This window comes from Danaus plexippus, chromosome 15 (assembly GCF_018135715.1).
Source record: "Danaus plexippus chromosome 15, MEX_DaPlex, whole genome shotgun sequence".
Classification (NCBI taxonomy): Eukaryota; Metazoa; Arthropoda; class Insecta; order Lepidoptera; family Nymphalidae; genus Danaus; species Danaus plexippus.
The window spans coordinates 7,283,302-7,304,870 of record NC_083547.1 but is presented as its reverse complement, the minus strand read 5'-3'; the positions used below and the strand labels follow the sequence as shown (position 1 = coordinate 7,304,870).

Sequence of the window (21,569 nt, the reverse complement as noted above, 5' to 3'; positions counted from 1 at the left end):
TTAATCAGCCATTTCTTAGAGGTCGATTTGATTATTTTGTATAATTTTCAGCGTTTAGTTTTATCCAAACTCCTATGCTTTATTTTTCACATCACATATAGACCTCGAATAGCAGAAACAATCGCGTCTTTTCAGCGTTCTAAGTGTTTAGACCCGCCCTTTATATTCATGACATGGGCACGTTAAATTAGTTTTACAATGAAAATGGGTTAAAATTCTAAAATAAAAATACAGAATAAGGTTTTGATATATCAGTTTTTAATTTTCTTTTTTGAAACACTGGCCACCGGTTCAGTTTCATACTCAATTTCAACACGAGGTTTCTTTATCCTTGGAATCCTCTCCGCTATGTCCTATGGAAGAATGGAAAATATTAAGTGTGAAACATATGTCACTCGAAAGTTTTTTATATTAATAGTTTTAATTATAAATAAAAATTTCTCTACCGATATATAAACAAAACTGTTCAGACCCAGCAATTAACACTTTCCTACAGAGGATTTACAAATATACATGATCTTAATGACACTTGTATAATTTTTTAAAACTAGTAAAATTAATTTCAATCAAAATTGGGGATATTTGATATGTTGTATTGACTATAACTTAATTAATTTATTTTTTATGCTTTTTGTCTGAATGATGGGGGATGTGATCATTATACTAACGGTTCAATGCCCAAAACTTATTCTCAAAACACACTTGTCCCTACATTTCTAAATTCCAGTGACATCTTACTATCAGGACCATTCAAATATGTTGTTTTTAAAACAAAGAATTATTACATACTTCGTTTGCATATTTTTAAAATCCAAATAAATAAAATCTATATAAAAGCCAGTCCTATTAAATTGTCACAATTACCTCTATATCTGATGTTTCAGATTCAAAGTCACTACTGACATTCGCATCTTCCCTCCTACCAGATTCACTTTCCTATTAAAAAAAAAAACATTAATGGATTTTCCATAAAATCTATACAATTCATAATAAAAGTTCTTAACAAATACTTCACTAACTCCTGTAGTATCATCAAAAATAAAAAAAAAACAAACGAAATACATATGAGTTATTGATAACAATGTTTATATAAGACATTAAATTAATAATGAATTAAGTATAAATAATTATAGTAGTATAGACAGACATTCACATCTGTTCTGCCCATGATCTGTAATCTGTAATCTGAAAATATTAGTTTCAATTATAGTAGTTATGTTACCACATCGGAATCCATATCACTGTCAGCTTCGACAAACTCGTCGGCTTCTTCAATGTTCTTCCGCAGTTCCCTTTCCAATTCCGGTTCTAATTCCATTTCTACTTCTTCCTCATCAGATTTCTCAGCTTCACTTTCACTTGAAACCTCTTCAGCTTTGAGCGCTGCGTCAAATGCCATTTGTGGGAAGTTGTAGATGTCATTGTACTGTCATAAAATTACAATAACATTAATATAATGATTTATATATATATATATATAAATCTTTTATAAACATTTAAGCATAATCTATTAAAATACTCTTTTGTAAGCACAAGAATAATATTCCTTTACATATATACATTTAAATAAGCAAAAGTTATGACTACAATTTTTTTTAGTTAAAAAAATTGTACAACTTATATGAAACTTTTTTGTTTCAATATAGTAAAATCTCCTTACAGTTCCTTTCTTTAATCTCTCCAACAATTGTTTCTCTATGGCATTATCTATTCTTGCTGCCACAAGTGCCTTTTCCTCCCTCCTTCTTTCACGTCTTTCTATCTTACGTTGTATTGGGACTAATTCTTTGCTAAAATTAATAATAATCATTTGAATAAGGTATTAAATTTTGTTGAATTTTACAGTGTGTTTAATTTTCAGATGTAATATTCATAATCAACTAATGTGAATGTTTACATTATTAAGGTAGATATAGATGAACTGAAAATGGCTATAAATAACATAAAATAAAATGACTTACACTCTTCTAAGTTTAAGTTTTCTCATCCGTATCAAATATTGAGTTATTTTGACAAATCTCTGTTTACATTTGGCTTTAATAAATGCTGGCCAATACAACAAATTTTCATTTATCTGATATATGGCTTTCTCAAAGTTTCTGGATAATTTTACCTTCTCCCATTGTTTGGCAGGAAACATAACCCTTTAAAAAGTAAAATTAATATGTTTTAAAATAAGGAATTATTTACCTATAAAAATATAACAATTTATAGACATTAAAAACAATTTTTACACAACAAAAAAGACAAGAGAAGAAATACCTTTCAGCCGTTTTCATATAAAGGTATATAATACCATTTTCTTCCCTTATTGTAGCGTATTTGCTGTTTGCTAGAGGACACGATGCCCGACTGCATAAACCAGTTAGGTTATATTCATTTCGACAAAACTGCTGTGTCTTTGTCCTAAAATTTGTGTTATTAAACTGTATTAAATATCTTCTTCCAATACATATATTACAATACTTTTATCATTACAATACTTACGTTATTTTATGTGAACAATGTGTTTTGTTAATAATCGCCCAAACAACCTACAAACAAAACATATAATATAAATATCCAACGAAGTTACTACTTATTATAGTTCTATTCTACACTTACATCATCATGTTGCATTGTTAATAAACAAAAATATATTATTTGCCCGGGAGTTTAATTTATTTCAGTATTGAACTCCTCAAAAACACACATGGGAAGATAGTTATGACATTGACGTGAACTAGCATTGACAACTTCTAAGCTCAGTACTACTCGGTACGTACCTGATTATCTGCCCTGTAATAATTTTGAAAATACTGGGTAAAATAATATAAGTTAAATATTTTTGTTACATCTATAATATTAACAAGTTTTAATTTTATATATATAATTTGATTTTTTATGTATTCTGTCCAAATCGTCATTTTTTATTAAACAAACAAGTGGATAACAATTATTAGTATATATATATATATATTTGCAATCTTCTGCCAATTCGTCAAAATAAATTATGTATAAAAGTTTAAAAATAGAGTTCTTGCTATAATTGATGTTGTGTTAATTAAGCAGAAATATTGTAAATCTTACACATATTCAAAATTCATAGACTGTATTTGGTGATCTGTATAAACGCTTGTCTCTGTCTTGCAAAATAAAATTGAAAATGTCCGTTGCAGTTTCTCGTTTTGTGACGATCTACAATTTAAAGTAAAATCAAAAGTTACTAAAATGTTTACCGCGCACAATTTTTAACCGATATTTTAATAGTATATATTAGTTATTAATATTTATTCATAAGAAATAAACATAGTATATTTAAAATGAGTGATAATATCAAAGTAGTTGTAAAAGTCCGGCCTCTTATTCCTCGTGAAATAGACGAGAAGCTTTCTTACCAGTGGCGAATAAACAATAACACTTTGTATCAAATAGACCTAAGTGGAAGAGATGTAGGTCCAAGTTTTACATTCGGTAAGTAAAACTTAGTTTGGGGTTATCATTAAAGCGGGCTATTTTATTTAATTATTTTTGGAAATTGTTTTTATGTAATACTTACACAAAAAAATAAACAGTGAAGGTTAGCTTCCGCTTCAGATACTACACTGTAGTATAGCTAAATAATTGAAAATATTTTTTATTAGTATTGAGTTTATTCGTTTTAACTAACTTTTTATATTCTTCCTATTATTGTTTACACAAACAGCTTAAAAGTGAAAGTATTTCTATTCCCACCGATTGTTCGCCTTTTATTAAATTTTTCAACATTTGTATAAGATTTAAAATATTCCCATATACTTTTCTATTTTTAATTTAAACCTATATATCTTTCAGATAAAGTGTATGACACTACGACTAAAACTGAAGATGTGTACAATGATGTTGCCAAACCTATTGTGGAGGCTGCGACAACAGGTTTCAATGGAACAATATTTGCATATGGTCAGACATCCTCTGGCAAAACTTATACCATGACAGGCACCGATGAGGCTCCAGGAATTATACCTCTTGCAGTATTCAATCTGTTCGATATTATAAAAAGCATACCCGATAGAGACTTTTTGGTCAGGTAATATATTAAAATATCGATGATATGAACTCCATTGATAAAAAAAATATATATTTTTATTTTATCATTCAACAAGTATTCAATAAATCCTGAAAGTATTTTGGATTCATTGTATTGGAGTAACCAAGAACTTGTATTTCTTATGTTCCCTGAGATGGAGAATTTAGCTTTAATCTATAATAAATTTGGACGAAGCTTTAATTTAAGTTAAAATTTAGTTGGAACTGTTTATACCAGTTATAATTATTTTGTTTAACTTTAATAAATTTTTCAGGGTGTCCTATGTTGAAATATATAATGAGTCACTGATAGATCTCCTCAACTTGAACAATAAAGTCAAAATCCAAGAGACCCATAGCGGTGTAAAGTTATGTACCACCGAGAAACTTACGGTCTCACCGGACGAAGTGCTGGAATTAATGGAGCAGGTGAATTATTGTTTACATCTGGAATATTTAATAGTGTTTTATATTGTTTTTCTTACATAAGAAAACATAAATTGAACTTCAATAAATATTATAGCATAGTTTTTATTATAATCTAAACACCCACTCACTTCAACGATATTTCCCTTTATGGAAATCAAAATGTGCTGTACACGTCATTATGACATACTATTATATAAATATGCTAATGCATGTCTGTTTTCGTATGACCTTCAAAGTGCAATCTTATGAACATATCGCGTCGTGACTAAAACTATCTTTCTAGGGTAAGGCGAACAGACAGACTGGCTCTACAAACATGAATGAGGAGAGTAGCAGATCACATTCGATTTTTCAAATTGTAAGTTAATATTACATACAAATAAACAAACATCATTTGTACAACAAATACTTTATACAATATTTCCTACTATTCCAATAATGTTATAAATTCAAAATTTTGTTACAGTGTGAATAAAAGTAATATTTTTCGCATTACTATGCGTATTTTATTATATTAAAAACTACACACCATGGTCACGGTTGCTGAAAAGTTACCGAAACGTCTGGAGGATGTAGATATTAAAATAATAAAATACGCGTAGTAATGCGAAAAAATATTAGTTTCATTTAAATGAATGCTAGCGAAAGTCTTAGATCTCATTTATTATAGTCTTTAAATATAAAGTAATTTATGTGTTTTTATGAAACCTTCTAGTGATGTAGCTTAGACATTAAAATAGACCGTATATTATATTTATAACTTAGGTTGACTGGTTCCTTATATTTAAATACACTATATTATATTCTTCTTTGATTTCAAACCCGAGGATATCTCGGAAAAAACAGGCATATGGTTAGTAATTAAATTGTCTAATAACTTACATAGCTCTATCAAGTATCATATCTCGACTCCATACTCCTTATAATGAGTATATTTCAATCTTACACATTTATATGGCTTATAAATTTGTTTCAGACGATAGAATCCCGGGAACACATCGAAGGTGAGCAGGAAGTTGGCTCAGTGAATGTGTCACAGTTGAACCTTGTAGACTTAGCCGGCTCTGAGAGATCAGGACAAACCGGTGCAACCGGTCTCAGATTCAGAGAAGGGACGCACATCAACAAATCGCTCTCAGTTCTGGGTCTAGTCATCAAACAACTGTCTGAAGATCAAAATAAGTATGTCTTAAAGTTTAAAATGGAACATTTACAGCAATCTCTAAAATAATATTCAAAAATCAGCAATCTTTAAACGATTGTTTGTGTTTATATTTAAAAAAAAATCCAGTTTTAATGTTTCTTATATATATTTGATATTAGTCCCAATGAGCTTATGATAGTTTTGCTCGCCCCTAACTGACTGTAGTAAAATTTGATTTCATTTTATAAAACCTCGACTATTTTATATCAATCCTAAAGCTTATCTTGCAAGAAATTATCTTAGCAAAATTCTTTTATATTAATGATAAAATGTGACACAATTTAATATCACTCGTCCAAACGATAGCATTAATAGGAGATTGTATTTTAATTTTACATCAATCAAAGGAATTTATCCGTCTGAAGTGAAAATAGTTTTGTGTCAAATGTGGCACAACTATCTTAAATTCAAGTTACATATGCATTTTGTAATTGCTTATATACAGTTAGCGTATTATGTATTTAATATTATTTCCAGACATGTCAACTACCGCGACAGTAGGTTGACGCGTATCTTACAAAACTCCCTCGGAGGTAATGCGAAGACGGGCATAATATGTGCGGTCACACCAGCAGCCGTTGAAGAAACTATATCGACATTACAGTGAGCGACACGAAACTAATTTATATATATACTGAATTAATGGATATATAACTGTAGTATTCAATGAAACTATATTAAATTCGTCATGTCTGTACTGTGCTAAGTAGCAAACTGACTGACAGAGACCAATACAAATAAACTAATCTACCTACATTACACTTGACATCATATTATTATTTTAACAACACCGAGCAAGTATAACTAATACATAACAATAACATTTATAATTTTTTCCTAGGTTTGCAAATCGTGCGAAAGCCATCAAGAACACTCCAGCCGTGAATCTTGTGACCACGAGCGCTACGATGATACAATCGCTCACCAAACAACTCTCGTCGCTTAAAACACAACTAGAGAGCAAGAAACATGTTGAGGTAAACATATGCACTCATATAATACAGAAACCATGTTATAATAAATTAATATCAGTTGTGATCCGAGGTGTGTGTTCTGTATATGTAACAATGAATTGGAAAGTCTTGTTTTATCTGTACAGAAGAGTTCTTCAATAACTGGTCGACAGTATACAGTCCTACTATTAATGTTTAGGGTTGCCATCCGTCCGGGTGTCCCCGGATTTGTCCTGGTTTAGAGGGCATCCGGGGAGCGTCCGGGGAAGGTTTCATTTGTAGACTGAATTTAGTAATGTTAAGACTACACTCAATACTAGATTTTAATGTGACGAAATTTTTCATATATCTCTATAATAAAAATTAATTTGTGCGTCTCGGGACGCCCGACTAGAATATATAACAAACTATTTAATAAAGAAATTTTGTAATAAAAAAAATATATAGGTTTATTACTTAAATTTTATATACATTAAATTGTGATACTGTGTATGAATACAATAAAAAATAGTGTAATACTGATGCTGTATACGTGAGAGAAATTGAAACCAGATTTAGTTACGTTAAGCGTTACGTTACGAAGCGGTTCACCCGCCCCTAAGAAGTGATCACTTCAAAAAAATCAACAATTATTTAAAATAACAGTAATATTTTTGTATAGTCACAAAGTATATTTCTTGGCAGCAAGACAACTGCAATCTACAGAGACAGATCGCGAACCTGCAGAGGCTGATATTGAATGGTTTCGGTCAAAACCGTAATCCCGACGTGACGAGCAGCGCTCGCAGGAAGCTGCACCACCCGCGACGTGTGACCATATCAACCTTACATCCGATACAAGAAGATCCAATTCCTAATATACCAAAGTTTTGTACTCCCAGCTTGAAATATAAGTAAGTCTATTCAAATAAATCTTATATAATCTAACAATTTTATGTCACACTAGGTGGTACCCGCGACTTCGCCTGCGTAAAAAAAAAAAAACAAAAAAACAATAACTTTTAAGCACCGGAAGAGCCTCCCACTCGCTCGTGTTAACGCTAATTTCGGGATCGAAATTAGAGTAGCTAAAATTACTTGTTTTTGCATCAGCTAAATAATAATAAGAGTTCCGTCAAAATCGGCCCAGCCATTTTAGAAATTAGCAGGAACAAACAGACAAAAATTTGTAAAAAAAATATATTTCTGTGTATTTACCATATATATATATATATATATATATTCATGAATCATGTGCATGTTGTAAAAACGGTTACTTCAGTTTTACACACAGACACTGCACTTTATCTCTATGTATAAATCGTTTTTGTTTAAATTTAAAAAAAGGCAAAATTCATAAAAAAAATACAAATATATTATTAAAATGTCATTAAATGCTTATAATTTTCTCTCATATAAGACTTTATATACATACATATTTTTTCTTTGTAAAACAAAAATCTTCTACATTCAAATTTTTGGCAGAAGTAAAATTATTGTCAGCTTTGACAGGTAACATTGATCTTTACAGTATTCAAGGAAAAAAATATTTAAACGGTAATTAAAAAGCAATAAATATTTATTCTGCAATTATTAATCTTCGATACGTTTCAATAAAAGGACATACGTTTTTGGAAATTTTGTTTTTATTTTATAGTATATGTCGATACAAAAATTTAACTGGAAAAAATCAGGCAAGAATTGCTTATTGCATCATGTATTGTCTTAGACGCACGTGCTTTGATGAGGGCATTATCCCTCTATCCCTACTACTAGTGTCTTCTATACTTATAGTATGATAGTGATTTGTACGTTCTGTAATATTTTTCAGCCCCTTGGCCCTACACGGTCGTGAGTCAATTCCTTCGGGATCATTTCTAAGGCCGGTGTGCGAGGAGCGCGCGGTCACGCCGCCCAACGTGCGCATCGACGAAGTCATAGAACTTGGTATGTAGTTACTATTATTGTGATAAGTGCCTTAGCTCGTAATGACATAAGAAAAGTTCTTATAGAATCAGACTTCTATGTTTTGTTATTTCCTGACATTAAGCCTTTTGGTTATCTAGAATATTATTAAATTTATTTCAGACAGTGAGGACGACGATTCAAGTGACATCCAGCCCTGTTCACCGTATCATAGTTGCTATCGTAAGTGACTTACACTGATGTATATGACCAATTAAATTGAATTCCTTTTCCTATATGGCTAGTCTTTGGCTCATATAAGATAATACAAGAAAATATTACTGTATTGCCATATTCCGTAAGTATCGAGATAAAGGTAGCGATATCCAGTCGCCGTGATGAAACAAAACAAGATTTAATATTTATGTATATAATATATTTATGTAATTAATTATTATAACACTTTAAAATCATTTATAAATACGATTTTTCGACTCTCAAAATACATTATTTTTTAAGTTTGTAAGATATTATAAAAGAAAATATATAAACATACACAATATCTTTAAATATACCTAAATTTCTTTAACATTTCTGTACTTGGTAATTAGTTATACCTACTTAACAAGTGTGTGTGTATATATATATATTAATTTAACAATACATTAGGTAATTCAACATATACATGATAAAATTGCTTTATTTTTTAATACAAAAAAAAATTACTTTGTATTTTAAACCGACTTTATTTTAGAATCAAAAACTCCCCCTTGCATCTTAAGGAAAACTGCAAAACAGGCTGAGAAAAACTTGAAAGACATAGTTGAGCTAACAGAGAGGGAAAAGATTTATACACCTAATATTGTAAGTTATTTATAATATTTCCTCTTGATATGTCATAAAACGTATTTTTCATGTAAAATTTTCATTTATATGCAATAGCTGTATAATTGAGTAATTACTAAGAAAATTATATATCACAGGTTGAACTCATGGAGAAATTAGAAGACAAGTCTTTAATAATAGGCAAGCTAGAAGACGATATAGTCAATTTAAATCGTATCAGCAATGAGAAGGACAAAGAAATGGAGAGACTCAAGTGTAAAATTAATGAAGCTGAAGAGAAAATTATGAATATTACCTCAATTAAGGTAAGAATTATTAGTTTAAGAAATTGGTAATTTAATCATTGTTTATTTGATTGTTTGTAAACTTCAGGAGAGTTTAGAGCAAACCTGCAAAGAACATAATACGAAGCTTACCGATTGGGAAGTGAGCTATGAAACGTTAAAGAAAAAGTCTAAGAGCAGAGAAGATGAACTGCTGTCGTTACTTGAAGAAGTGAACAATAAAAATAAAAATAAAAACATAGGTATGCATAAAGAAATATGATATTTTCTCGATCATATATTTGAATGTAAATATAGTTATATGTACAGTTACTTGCCAAAGAAAAAAGTTCATAATTTAATATTTTATCAATAATTTTCGCAGGTAAATTATCGTCAAAAGCAATAGAGAGGGAACTCAAAAACTTTATGGATCTATCGAGAGATATATCTTTAGTGAACAGCAGTCTCGAAAGCAGTGTATTGGAAACTGAACAGTGTCCAAACTATTCTGATTTGAAAGCACAGATGACATTAAAAGACCAGACCATAGTACAGTTAGAGGCTAATCTACACTCCCAGAAACTCAAAATAGAAAGCTTGGAGGAGAAAAATGACAAATTTAAAGAAATTATATCGGATCTGAATGAAAAATTGTCTTTGTTGGACAATGAAAACTCGCTGTTAAAGACTTCAATGGAAAGTTTGAACAGTACTATTAGCGACCAAAAATCTCTCATTGAGGCAGCCAATGCGGAGATTGAATCTTATAGCCACTTAATTCGAGAACAACAAATTAAAGTGACCAAAAGTGACGTCACAACTAAAAATATAAGTGGCTCAGATCTGGAAGCTATAATAACAAACGAAGAACTGTTCAAGACGAACAACGAGAACATGAAAAATATTGTACGAACCCTCAAAGAGGCGTTGGAGTTACGGAACGAGGAAAAAGAGAAGCTTAAGGCCAATCTAAATGATAATAAAAATCTAGAAGCTTTACAAACGGAACTGGCAACGAAGAAGACTGAAATAGATTCACTCAAAAATGAGATTGAACGTCTCAATAGCGAGTGTACCAATAACATTTCGATTATAGACACTTTGTTACAAGAAAAGAGTAATCTCATAAACATTGAACAACAACTCACTGATAAATTAACAAGTATTCAGGAAGAGAAGAGTTTACTTGAAAAGCAAATAAACGAGCACAACGATGATATTGATACACTCAAAGAGGCCAACAATAAGGTGTCCTTAGAACTAAATGAAAAAATATCAACAATTAAAAAAGAAAATGATAGTAAGACCAGAGATATGTGCCAGAAGATTAGTAAACTAGAGATCGCTGTAAGAGACAAGGAAGAAATAATTAAAAGACTAAAGAAAGAAGGGAACGATACTCAAGAAATTATTGATAAAGGAAAATTAGGTTTGAAGAAAGTTCAAGATATCATAAGTTTACTCAAAGGAGAAATAAATGAAATACCCGAATACGTTGACAGTCTAGTGGCTGCTTTTAATGGTTTGGGCGATAATCTGACAGTACTGGAAGATATAGCTAGAGATGTAGTCAAAGAAAAGAACGATGTACTCACTAAGCTCCAACAAACTGAACACGAACTTAAGTTGCTTAAAACCAAAATAAGGGAATTGGACAACGAAGTAGACGAATTCAGTGACGAATATAGAAACGCTGTGTTAGAAGAAATAAAAGAACATGTGTTGAAACAAGACTCTGTTGACTGTGAAACGAGTGACTGTGATAAGTTAGTGAAGAAAATTAGTAACCTCCTGCGTACTATTAAATGTGCACAAAAAGTTCTCATACAGTCTGTCGACTGTAAGAGTTCTGAATTAAATGAATGTCAAACGTTATGTGAAAATATATCCAAAGATTTAGAGAGTGAAACAAACAAAAATAACATGCTGTCGCAAGAAGTCAATACTTTAATGTCTAGTCGTATTGCTACTATGAAGAACATTCTAGAGAAAGTAACAGATTTATCTACAAAGTTTGGTATTGAAAACGAAGTGTCATGTGATTTTGATGAAGAATACGAAACTGGTTACAAATATGTAGTATTAACGATTGATAAAATAGATAATTATATCACAGTCCTCAAATCAGAACAATCTAAATGTAACGAGGTCGAGAATTCACTAGGAGATGCTAATAACAAAATCCTACAACTGAATGAAGAAAATTCCAAATTGAAAAAAGGGATAGCCGACTTAGAGGCAAATAAAGCTCTTTTAACAAACGAAATAAGAAAAGTTCAAGAAGACAGCAAACATCTAACCAAAGATTTAAAGGATACTAATGATTTACTGAACCATTTACGTGAAGAATTGAGTACTAAATCCAGCGAAATGGATATCATTGAAAATAGAGCTAAGAGTTGGAAGAACGAATTCATTGATCTCGAAGCCTTGATGCAGGATAAAATTAATATTTTGGAGGCCGAAAACATGTCACTGAAATCGAAATACTCTGATATAGACATGCGTCATGTGCCGCAGATAAACGATGACGACAGTTTGGCGTGCGGGGATCGAGAATGTTACTCTAGCAAACAAAATAATTACAAGCAAGTGAATTCGCCACCGAGTCTATTGACCATATGTTGCAATAGAATCGCGGATGCTATCGATTTCAATGACGAAAAATCAATTACCTCGTCTAGTTCGTGTACCGATTACAATGAAACCAAATTTGATAAATGCCAGTGCAAAGAGCTATTAGCTGATGTAGGCAAACTCGTGGAAGAGAAACATAAGTTAAACGCTACCATTGAACGGTTGCAGAGCGAAAACGATAAACTGATAAGAGAGAGGGAAGAAGTCCAAAGAGAGGTACAGTCACTGTCAGAACATTCATACGAATTACAAAAGCGTGTACTCAACCATCGCACCGTGCTGTCCACACTGACCGCGACAACATACGCAGAGAACAAATCGCTCAGTTCCCAAGTTAAGTTTTTACAACACCATCATAATAGGTTCCACCACGTTTGTCAAAAAGACATACCGGCTTTTAAAAGGCAGTTACAAGATCTTATGTTATTATTAAAGTCGGAATGCTTAGGGAAACATAACGACAGCTTCAAACGGTACTCACTGCCCAATGCTTTAGACACAAGTTCATTACACTCTACATTCAAAAACGAGTCTACTTTCGATAATGACCTTCTCATGTTAGACACTAATGTAACACTCACCACTTGCGACACCACTATGACAGCCCATAACCAAACGTGTTTCGACGTAACACAAGTTTGCATTTCGAGTGATGTAGCCTGTCAAACGAGCTTTAACGAAGTGACTAAATCCCCATTATATCCTCAGATGGATTTGGAACCGCTAGACGAGAAGAAAGCTATAGAAACATTAGACTCGCTTAAGAATGAAAACGACAAGTTGCGTGAATTGGTAGATGATTACGCTAAAAGTAAATCGAAAGCTCTCGTCACAACGCTCACTAGCCCTATCAAAATACCGGACATCGCGGAAGATGCTTGTCCAAAATGTGATAAATACTTGAATGACATACGCCGCTCCAATGAATCGCATAAGAACGAAATCGAAGATTTGTCAAAGAGATTAAACGATCTTGAACGCGAAAAAGATGAAATATCCAAAAAATATCACAATCTTACCTTGGAAATACCGTCTAGTGATGCCTTAGTAAGAAAATTGACCGATCTGGAAAAAAAATATCAAGTCAAAGTCAATGAAATTGACAAACTTACCGCAACAATTGATAACGCTAATAAAAAGCTCAGCGTTCTACAAGAAGAAAACGACAGCTTATCCAATGAAGTGATGGAAAAGATAGAGGAAATTGATGCTCTGAAGAAAGAACAGGATAATTTAAAAGATAACATAAAATTAAATGAAGAATGTCTAAATAAACCGTTAGATTTAGAATCTCAGAGTAAGACTGTCTGTGAAAACTGTGCCTTAAAAGACGAGACGATAAATTCATTGCGAAATAGAATACTAACGGCCGAATCACATTCGAGGCTGGATAGAAGTTACAGCGATCAGGATAGTTCGTCTAGATACAACAAGATATGCACGTTACAAAATGAATTGCATGCAGGCAAAGAGGACTGTATAGAATTAAAAGAAGAAGTCACTACTATAAAGAAACACTTGGAACATAGCAATTTATCTATGTCACAAAATTTAGATCTGGACGAAAGTATTATGGACACGCACATGTATAGCTTTAATAAAGATTACGGGAATGCTAACGAAAACAAATTCGACGCATCCAAAGTTTCCGAGGCGCAAGCCGTCGATGTATACTTCTGTGATAAAACTGACTGTCTCAATTATTATAGCGAAAAAACTGGTGCTAAAATAGGTAGTCTGAATTCTGAATATAAAATCATAGACGTTATGAAGATGCTGTTTGAAGATTTTTCAATCAAACACGCAAATGAGGTCGAAAACTTGGTTAATAAACTGAGAGACCTTGATGAAGAGAAAAGCGATCTTCAGATACGAATGAATAAACTCGTTAATGAACAATCTGGTGTGATGAAGGCGCTCAAAGAAAAGGATGGATACTTGCAGAGATTTGCCGATGTTGTATCTGAAGTACGAAAAAACATTAGTGGGATAAATGATAAACTAAAGACTGAAGAAGCGATAGTTGCTTTTAGGAGTACGGTTTTAAAGGTGGTTGATGCAGAATTTGGACTCACTAGTTCTAATGCATTTGAAGCTATCATAAATAAACTCAATGGAAACTATGAGAAGGATTTAAAGAGAAATACGGAAGAAATCGCTCAATTGAAAGAGCATATACAAAATATGGTCGCTGAGTCGATTTCTGTTAACGAAAGTTTACAAGCCTTAAAGTCTCAGCTAACTGAAAAAGAGTCAAATTATGATTTGCTTCAGAGGCAAAAAAATAAAATGTTTGAAATTAGCAATGCGGTTACCATTGATATAATTAAAAAAGATAAAGATTTAAGGGACCAATTATCTCATTACTATCGCAAGCTTCTCATTAATAATATAATAAAGGAAGAAATTGATTCATCTTTGCCGATCGATCAGTTTTTAGATAAGTTATTTAATAGTGTATTAAACACGGAGCTGGCGGGTCGCAAGCTTGAAGTCGATGTGGAAATAGAAAACTTAAGGTGTAGTCTGCAGCAAAAAGATAAAGAAACGCAGTTACTGGCTGAAGAGTTGAACAGAAAAGCCTTGGAATATGAGAACAATATAGCAGACCAAATATCACTGCACGCTGATTTGAAACAGATCTACGAACAGAAAGTTAGAGAGAACGAAATTAACACGAACACTATTAGTAAATTAACAGATGAAGTAAATCTATTGAAGCAGAATGTTTCAAGTAAAGATAAGACTATTGAATCGTTAGAGAAGAAACGAAGCGAGCATCTCACGGAACAGCAAGCTAAGGAGTTGGAATTTATTAAGAGTTTACAAATGTGCCAAAAGGAATTAGAAGTTCTGAATTCTGTGAACCAAGTACTTCTAAGAGAAAAGGAAACATCCGGCGTTGAAATGGAAAATCTTAAAAAATTGCTTTACGAACAGGCCCTTGATATTGAAAAAATGACCACGGAAATAGAATTTTTGAAACGAACAGTGCGTGAGAGCTCTGATGTCATTGAGAGCTTAAATCTTAAATCCGACACGTTGCTAGAGGAGAATGATTCGCTCAAAAAGCAAATGCAAGAAAAATGTACGAATTGCGCAAGATTAGAAACTAATATTCGGACCCACGAAAAGACAGCGGCGATCCAAACTAAAATTATTAATAGGTATGTTACGTGTAAGTAATTTGTTACTGTAGTTCAAACAAACAGTTTTCTGATAATAATGTTTATTATCCAGGCTACAAAGTCAAAAAGCTGAAATTGATAAAGCTAACATTGAAAAAGAAACACAAATCGAAGAAATGACACAGAAATATAAATCCTTGGAAGAGGAATGTCAAAAACTCAACACTGAAGTACAGACGTCTAAGGAAGAGAACGAGAAGTTGAAAGAATTGAAGCACACTTTGGAGGTAAATAATACAGGATGGTAGATAATAAATTTCATTCTGAAAATATTCTGTTAAATATAAAATGATTAATTGATATTACGTTTCAGCTGAAAATAAGGGAGCTCCAATCCGCTGAAACAAAGCCAAGAGTGTCTATGGACTGCGTGCCGGAGGCGACGAGGCGACGTCGGCAGAGCATACAAGACTCTAAGAGGATATTCTCTGAAGATATCGAAGGTGGATATTTTCAATAGGATGTTTTGGTCTCCCAGTTTTAGAGGATTTTACATAAAAATGGGTGAACTACTATTAGATTCCTTGAATTATATACATATATATATATATATATATATATATATATATACAGTGCAATTCCATAACGTTGCTTTGAGTTGCCGAAGAAGTTTTATAACTTTAACACTATCTGTCTCGGAGCTTGGTGTGTCCTGGACAAACTTGACGTAAAATGATAAATTTCATATATAATGATAAAATCCGTACTCTACATATATAATGTTCACCCAGCTGTTAATTGTACGGGTAGAAGTAATTTGGTATCCTTTGGTCTTATTAAAAAAAATTGACAATAACATAATCATCCTCTTTGCAAACACGTTTTATTTAATTACAACCAAAATTACAGATCATAAAAAACTCGAGGCAATGTTCAAATCGAAATCGAAGCCGGACGATTTGTTCATGGATGTTGATGAGGACAGCTCCAGTCGGAGCACTCCCATCAGGCTTAGCAGAGGGTGAGCGTAAACACTTGGTGATAAATATATAATACATCAACCATTGTGATGCTTTAGTGACGATTTTTATTCAACTTTTGTTTTACAGACGTGACAGTCTACTCTCTAAACACGACCAGGTAAATAGAATTTATTGCCTACATTTCGAAAGTTAATTTGTTATGTATCAAAACCATATATTGAAGTAGTGCTAATAGTAATTGAAATTTGTATGTATGTACAGAGTGATACCAACGAGGAGCATTCCCGTCCAAGCAGCGTAGCGGCGAGCCGACGACGGCGGCAGAGTGCTTACGATCTTCAGCGGAGTGTGCAGCACAACGAACAACAAGGTATATACACTTGTATAGTATAGTTATATAAACAACTAACCTAACAAGTAACATTTGTTCAAGAAGTCATTTCATTACAGATTATTCTGTATTAACAAGAAATAATTTATTAGGCAAATGTTACATGTCTGTTTTGCATATGAATAATTATCATATATAGTCATATACTCGATATGAGAAAGTGTGCCTCTGTATGAAAATTATTTAAGATTTGAATAAAACTAATATTTTTCGGATCATGCCCGTGATCACGATTACTGAAACGTAACCGAAACGTCGGGAGAATGTAGTTTTTTAAAATAAGGAAATACGCGTAGTATAATGCGAAAAAAATATTAGTTTTATTTAAATGAATTCTCGCGAATGTGTTAGATCTCATTGTTTAAGTTTTTTTTTTTCATTACTGTTATGAAGTCATGAAGTCTTGGAATTACTCTAATAAAATAAAACCTTTTTGCTGTCATAATAGAATGTTTCCTTTAGTTGCAGATAATTCACACGAGTCTTCTGGCAGCTTAGACAGGTAAGGCATCACTAGTTACAATATAAATGACATTTATGCATAAAATTGTATTGGATAATAGGCATTTAAGTAAATCCGTTAGTAAAAATTAACCCTCTTTAAATGTTGCGGTTTAATAGTAATAATTTAAAGAGGTAACAATTTTGTTTAAGAGAAATACAAATTACTTTACTATTGAAACTAATAAAGTTTAATTATCATCAATAATTTAATGTAAATATTTTCAGTGAAGCAGCTCACTTTAAACGGTTGCTGGTTTTGTGCCAGCGTGAGTTGGAGGAACTGCGTGAACGATTCAAGGAGGTTGACGAAGAGTGTGACACTTGCGCCATGTACCTGAGGGAGAGGGACGAACAGTGTGCCAGGCTTAAGAGGGAAAAGACGGCTTTAGAGGTAGAATAAAAATAATATATATCATGTATCTCTGGTCGCATTATTCCGTCTACTTCATATTGATACCACATTATTTTGAGATAATAGCAAAAATCTCGTCAACAACTACCAGGGCATTTGTTTCTTCTTTAATGTATTGCAGTCTTAACTTATTGTATTTGTAAGCAATACTGTTAGTTGTTAAAGAAACGTGTTTTTTGCAGTTGGTACTGATATTTTTTTAGTTTGTCTAGTGCCAGTTTCCCTAAATGTCTTATGTTTTAAACGAGAAATTAATATCATTGAGTTATTTATATAATCAAACAGAAAATAGATTCTTTATAAACCTGTTTAAATTAAAAGCAAATTTATATAAAGTTGAAAATTAAATGTTACTTTTGTTTTTAGAATACAATCATGGAACTGAGGGACAAGATGAAAACAATGAATCCTAACGACAGTACAAATATTAAGAGCACATTCAAGGATGTTTCAGTTAATACTGAAGAAGGTAATTTATTGCTTTAATAATAATATTAACAATTACATAAAGTAATTTATCATTTTTGTGTTACATTAATGTTTTCTCAATATATTGTCTGAAGGTATGATGAAATAAAGTAGGGGACCCCATTAGGGGCAATCCATAAAGTACGTCACGCGTTAATGGGGAGGGAGGGTATCACCGAAGTGTGACAGGAGGCATGGGGGGGGTCAATAGTTTTGTGACGTCATGTATTAAAATTTAAAATACTAAAACGCAAAGTTTGGATGAGATTTGAATATTTAAAAAAAATTACGAACTATATCTAAATTTATTAATAATTTAGCATTCTCTCTCTGAGATAGTCTCTCATGCAATGTCATTTAACATCTAGAGCGGCGTTGTAATGTAAGTGAGACACTCATTTATTAGATTATTATTTAATAAAAATAGGTAAAAAATTAAAATACTGTTTTCTCACGATTATTTTTAATACATACATAAATTTAAAAAATGGGTGTCTTCACATCAGGGTTATAAAAATGTGGCAAGGACAGGCGGAGGGGTCCAAAAGTCCTAAAATTCATGTGACGTACATTATGGAGGGCCCCTTATATTAATAATAGACTCTGTATATTTCTTTTAAATTTAATCATATATTTTACAGATTGGACGAATCTGCACTCAGTGGTTGTGGATCGGATGTCCTACGACGCTGAAGTTGAAAAAAACAAAAGGCTGATGAAAACTATTGAGGAATTGAGATACAAGAAACAAGATCTCAAAAATACTATGGCAAAGATGCAGAAGGCCTTAGACAGAAATACAAATAAAGACAGGTTGTTTCATTATGCCTTTTTTAAAAACATCTGACATGAGTTTGTATTCAGTATCAGAATTGTACTTGAAATCTGTACATTGAAATTTAATTTATAAAATTTACTCAGACATTCTTGGCATGAAAATAATATATTGTCGTAAACAATGAGAAAAAAAACATTGTCTTCGTATGAGTGTTGAATTTAAAGTCAAATATCTATTTTATTTTAGCCAAGAGTTCGAGGCCATGAAAGTCGAGCTAGCGACGTGTAAGCGGGAGTTGGAAGAACTAAAAGAAAGTTACAAAGCTCTTGACGAGGAATGTGAAACGTGCGCCGAATATTTACGAGAAAGGGAACAGCAGTGTCAGAAGTTAAAGGAGGCTAAGGCTGCGTTGGAGGTAGGGAGAAATTAACATTATATATAATGATTACAAAGAACATACTTCTTTTGTTGGTTCATTATTATTTTATATTATAATAGGAGCAGAAAAGCAGTATCGAAAACTATGTCTAGGTTGAGAATACTGTAATGGTACAAAACACCATACAATAAGCACAAAAATATAATAATTACTTTATATATCGCTCCTTACAGGCCAAGTTAGAAGAATACCAACAATCCAGTATTGTCCAGTCTGTACGTAAGCGACGCCAAACGCTACACGATCAAAACAGACTCACGCCTCAACGGATAGATGTCGCTACTGAAACTAGTGATGGTACTAAATAAATTACAGTAGATTATACTAATTGTATTTATACAAAAAATAACATTCTGCCTCTATAATACGCGAGAAACGTAAACCTAGTTTGAAACGAGCTTTTAAAGATTAGTGCTGTAATCGTTATCGGTATATTTTATTTTTTATTAAAAAGTACGAAAACATGTTTGACTTTAAAATTAGTTGCGTTAATCTTAATGCCAATAGGATTCCTCGTTACTGAATTGTTGATTTGATTAAATTTTTGTTACAGATTTATTGATTTACCAAGTGGAGAAAGACAATTCCAAACTCAATTTCGAGGATTCCAAAGAAATGAAGAGGCTTAAAACGGTAAATACTCTTATTATGTTTATTTATATACCGATCTAGACGAAACGAATAAAATTAGTAATACAGTCTGAACATACATATCAAAAGTAAAGGATGTTAAATAATACATTCTAGAAACGTCATGCCCGTGTCCCTTCCACATTACGCAAAACAGTAGAGAAATGAGAGAATCTCGTTTATTCATGTAAGCGGGCTTGAATATAAAGTGTAATGTTTGTTTTTTTACGAGGGTGCAATAAGATAGAGTTATATTTGTTCAAAAATTAAAGTAACTATTATTGTTTTCTATTTTATTATCAGATTGTTGAAAAACTGTCTCAACAGAAGACTTCGTTGGAGCATCAGCTAGCATCGGTCGGAACACAATATGTGGCCACTGGAAGTGCTATTGTACAAGTACGTGTATAATAATATTATGTCACTCGAATGAGATGTAATGAAAATGCTTGTACAACTACAAAATACCTTAATTATTGGTCTCAAGTAATCTTAGAAAAAAATATTTTTAATTGAATAACCTAATTATACTAACATTTTAGTGATAATTGATGGTTCAAATACCAGATAACAGAGGTGTACGATAACATATTTCAGAACCAACAGCTGTCAGATGTTATGAAAGAAAATCAAAAGCTGAAGAAAATGAATGCGAAACTTGTCACAATCTGCAAGAAACGCGGCAAATCAATAGACTCCAACAGAGAGAACGAGGATCCTATACAGCAAAACGTGAAGAAATAATAACAAAAAAATATTCTTTGTTACACCAACTATATTATTATGGAAGCTGGCCTTTTGATTTTGATTTTGATTCAACCAATTTGTCTGTGTAACGTGGCAATTTATTTAATTTTGTTTATCATATACGAACCGATTAACAGTATTTTTTTTTTTTATTACTGGACGAAATAGGACATTCCAGAAGCATTTATTTCATTACAGAAAATTAACGTATACTAAAATTGTTAATCGTTGAGAATAAGAGAGCTTTTATAAATATTAAAATATATATAACATTGACGGGGTGCCATCATTGTATCTTAATTATCGCTTCATTCAAAATGAAGCATCACTGTACTTAACTGAATGATGTCACTATTATTTGAATTAAATTTCTTATTCTATATTTAAAATTCATATAATGACGTCCAAGATGGAAAGCGTTCCTAAAATATTTTTCTATAATTTTTTTAATCTATTTTACTTGAGCTTGTAGAAAAATAAGTTTGGGAATAACTTGCTTTACTAATTTATGCACAAATTACGAGCACGCGTTTTTAATAATATTCGAAAAAAAGATGATCGAGTAATATTAGAGGTATTTTATGTTCTGTAATTGTATGCGATGCCTGCCATTAATATTACTATTAAAATGATTGAATGACCATTTTAATTCGTTATTTTTATTTCATCGTATTTTAAGGTATTTGATTTTGTGTCGTAAGTTCGTTACTAAATAAAAAAACATTAGAGGTTATTATAATCGAGATAAAAAAAAATTCAAGATTTCTTGGCAACATTCATCACACTATCTTGCAGTAAAGAAGAATATTTTTTTTATACAAAA

General features: G+C 31.9%; 2 protein-coding genes across 3 annotated transcripts; one reads left to right on the top strand and one right to left on the bottom strand.

The window, feature by feature from the left end:
• Positions 1-236: 236 nt before the first annotated feature.
• Positions 237-2,751, bottom strand: LOC116766087 (protein MAK16 homolog A). The gene is made up of 8 exons (XM_032655739.2): positions 2,605-2,751; positions 2,488-2,534; positions 2,263-2,406; positions 1,962-2,144; positions 1,661-1,790; positions 1,223-1,426; positions 865-936; positions 237-353 (listed from the first exon to the last, which is right to left on the bottom strand). The coding sequence occupies exons 1-8, from the start codon at positions 2,617-2,619 to the stop codon at positions 252-254; spliced, it is 897 nt and encodes a 298-aa protein (XP_032511630.1). The 5' UTR covers positions 2,620-2,751; the 3' UTR covers positions 237-251.
• Positions 2,752-3,148: 397 nt separating this feature from the next.
• LOC116766086 (kinesin-related protein 4) lies at positions 3,149-21,395 on the top strand. Of its 2 annotated transcripts, XM_061522757.1 has the most exons (29): positions 3,149-3,453; positions 3,814-4,048; positions 4,323-4,476; positions 4,760-4,834; positions 5,453-5,658; positions 6,158-6,283; positions 6,522-6,657; positions 7,318-7,526; positions 8,444-8,559; positions 8,701-8,760; positions 9,272-9,381; positions 9,501-9,668; positions 9,736-9,889; positions 10,012-12,482; positions 12,975-15,433; positions 15,507-15,681; positions 15,768-15,897; positions 16,304-16,415; positions 16,504-16,534; positions 16,639-16,747; positions 17,231-17,270; positions 17,498-17,663; positions 18,051-18,153; positions 18,794-18,965; positions 19,177-19,345; positions 19,543-19,666; positions 19,923-20,002; positions 20,303-20,398; positions 20,597-21,395. In XM_061522757.1, the coding sequence occupies exons 1-29, from the start codon at positions 3,303-3,305 to the stop codon at positions 20,741-20,743; spliced, it is 8,484 nt and encodes a 2,827-aa protein (XP_061378741.1). In that variant the 5' UTR covers positions 3,149-3,302; the 3' UTR covers positions 20,744-21,395. The 2 variants fall into 2 exon arrangements, with proteins under 2 accessions (XP_061378741.1, XP_032511628.2); XM_032655737.2 differs by having other exon boundaries at positions 10,012-15,433.
• Positions 21,396-21,569: the final 174 nt, after the last annotated feature.

Coding starts and splice junctions, on each gene's coding strand:
- LOC116766087 (XM_032655739.2), bottom strand. Junction 2,145..2,262: donor TATATGAAAACGGCTGAAAG/GTATTTCTTCTC, acceptor TACTTTTTAAAG/GGTTATGTTTCCTGCCAAAC. Junction 354..864: donor CTGAAACATCAGATATAGAG/GTAATTGTGACA, acceptor ATTCTTCCATAG/GACATAGCGGAGAGGATTCC.
- LOC116766086 (XM_032655737.2), top strand. CDS start 3,303: ATGAGTGATAATATCAAAGTAGTTGTAAAAGTCCGGCCTCTTATTCCT. Junction 4,835..5,452: donor CACATTCGATTTTTCAAATT/GTAAGTTAATAT, acceptor AATTTGTTTCAG/ACGATAGAATCCCGGGAACA. Junction 20,003..20,302: donor AAATGAAGAGGCTTAAAACG/GTAAATACTCTT, acceptor TTTTATTATCAG/ATTGTTGAAAAACTGTCTCA.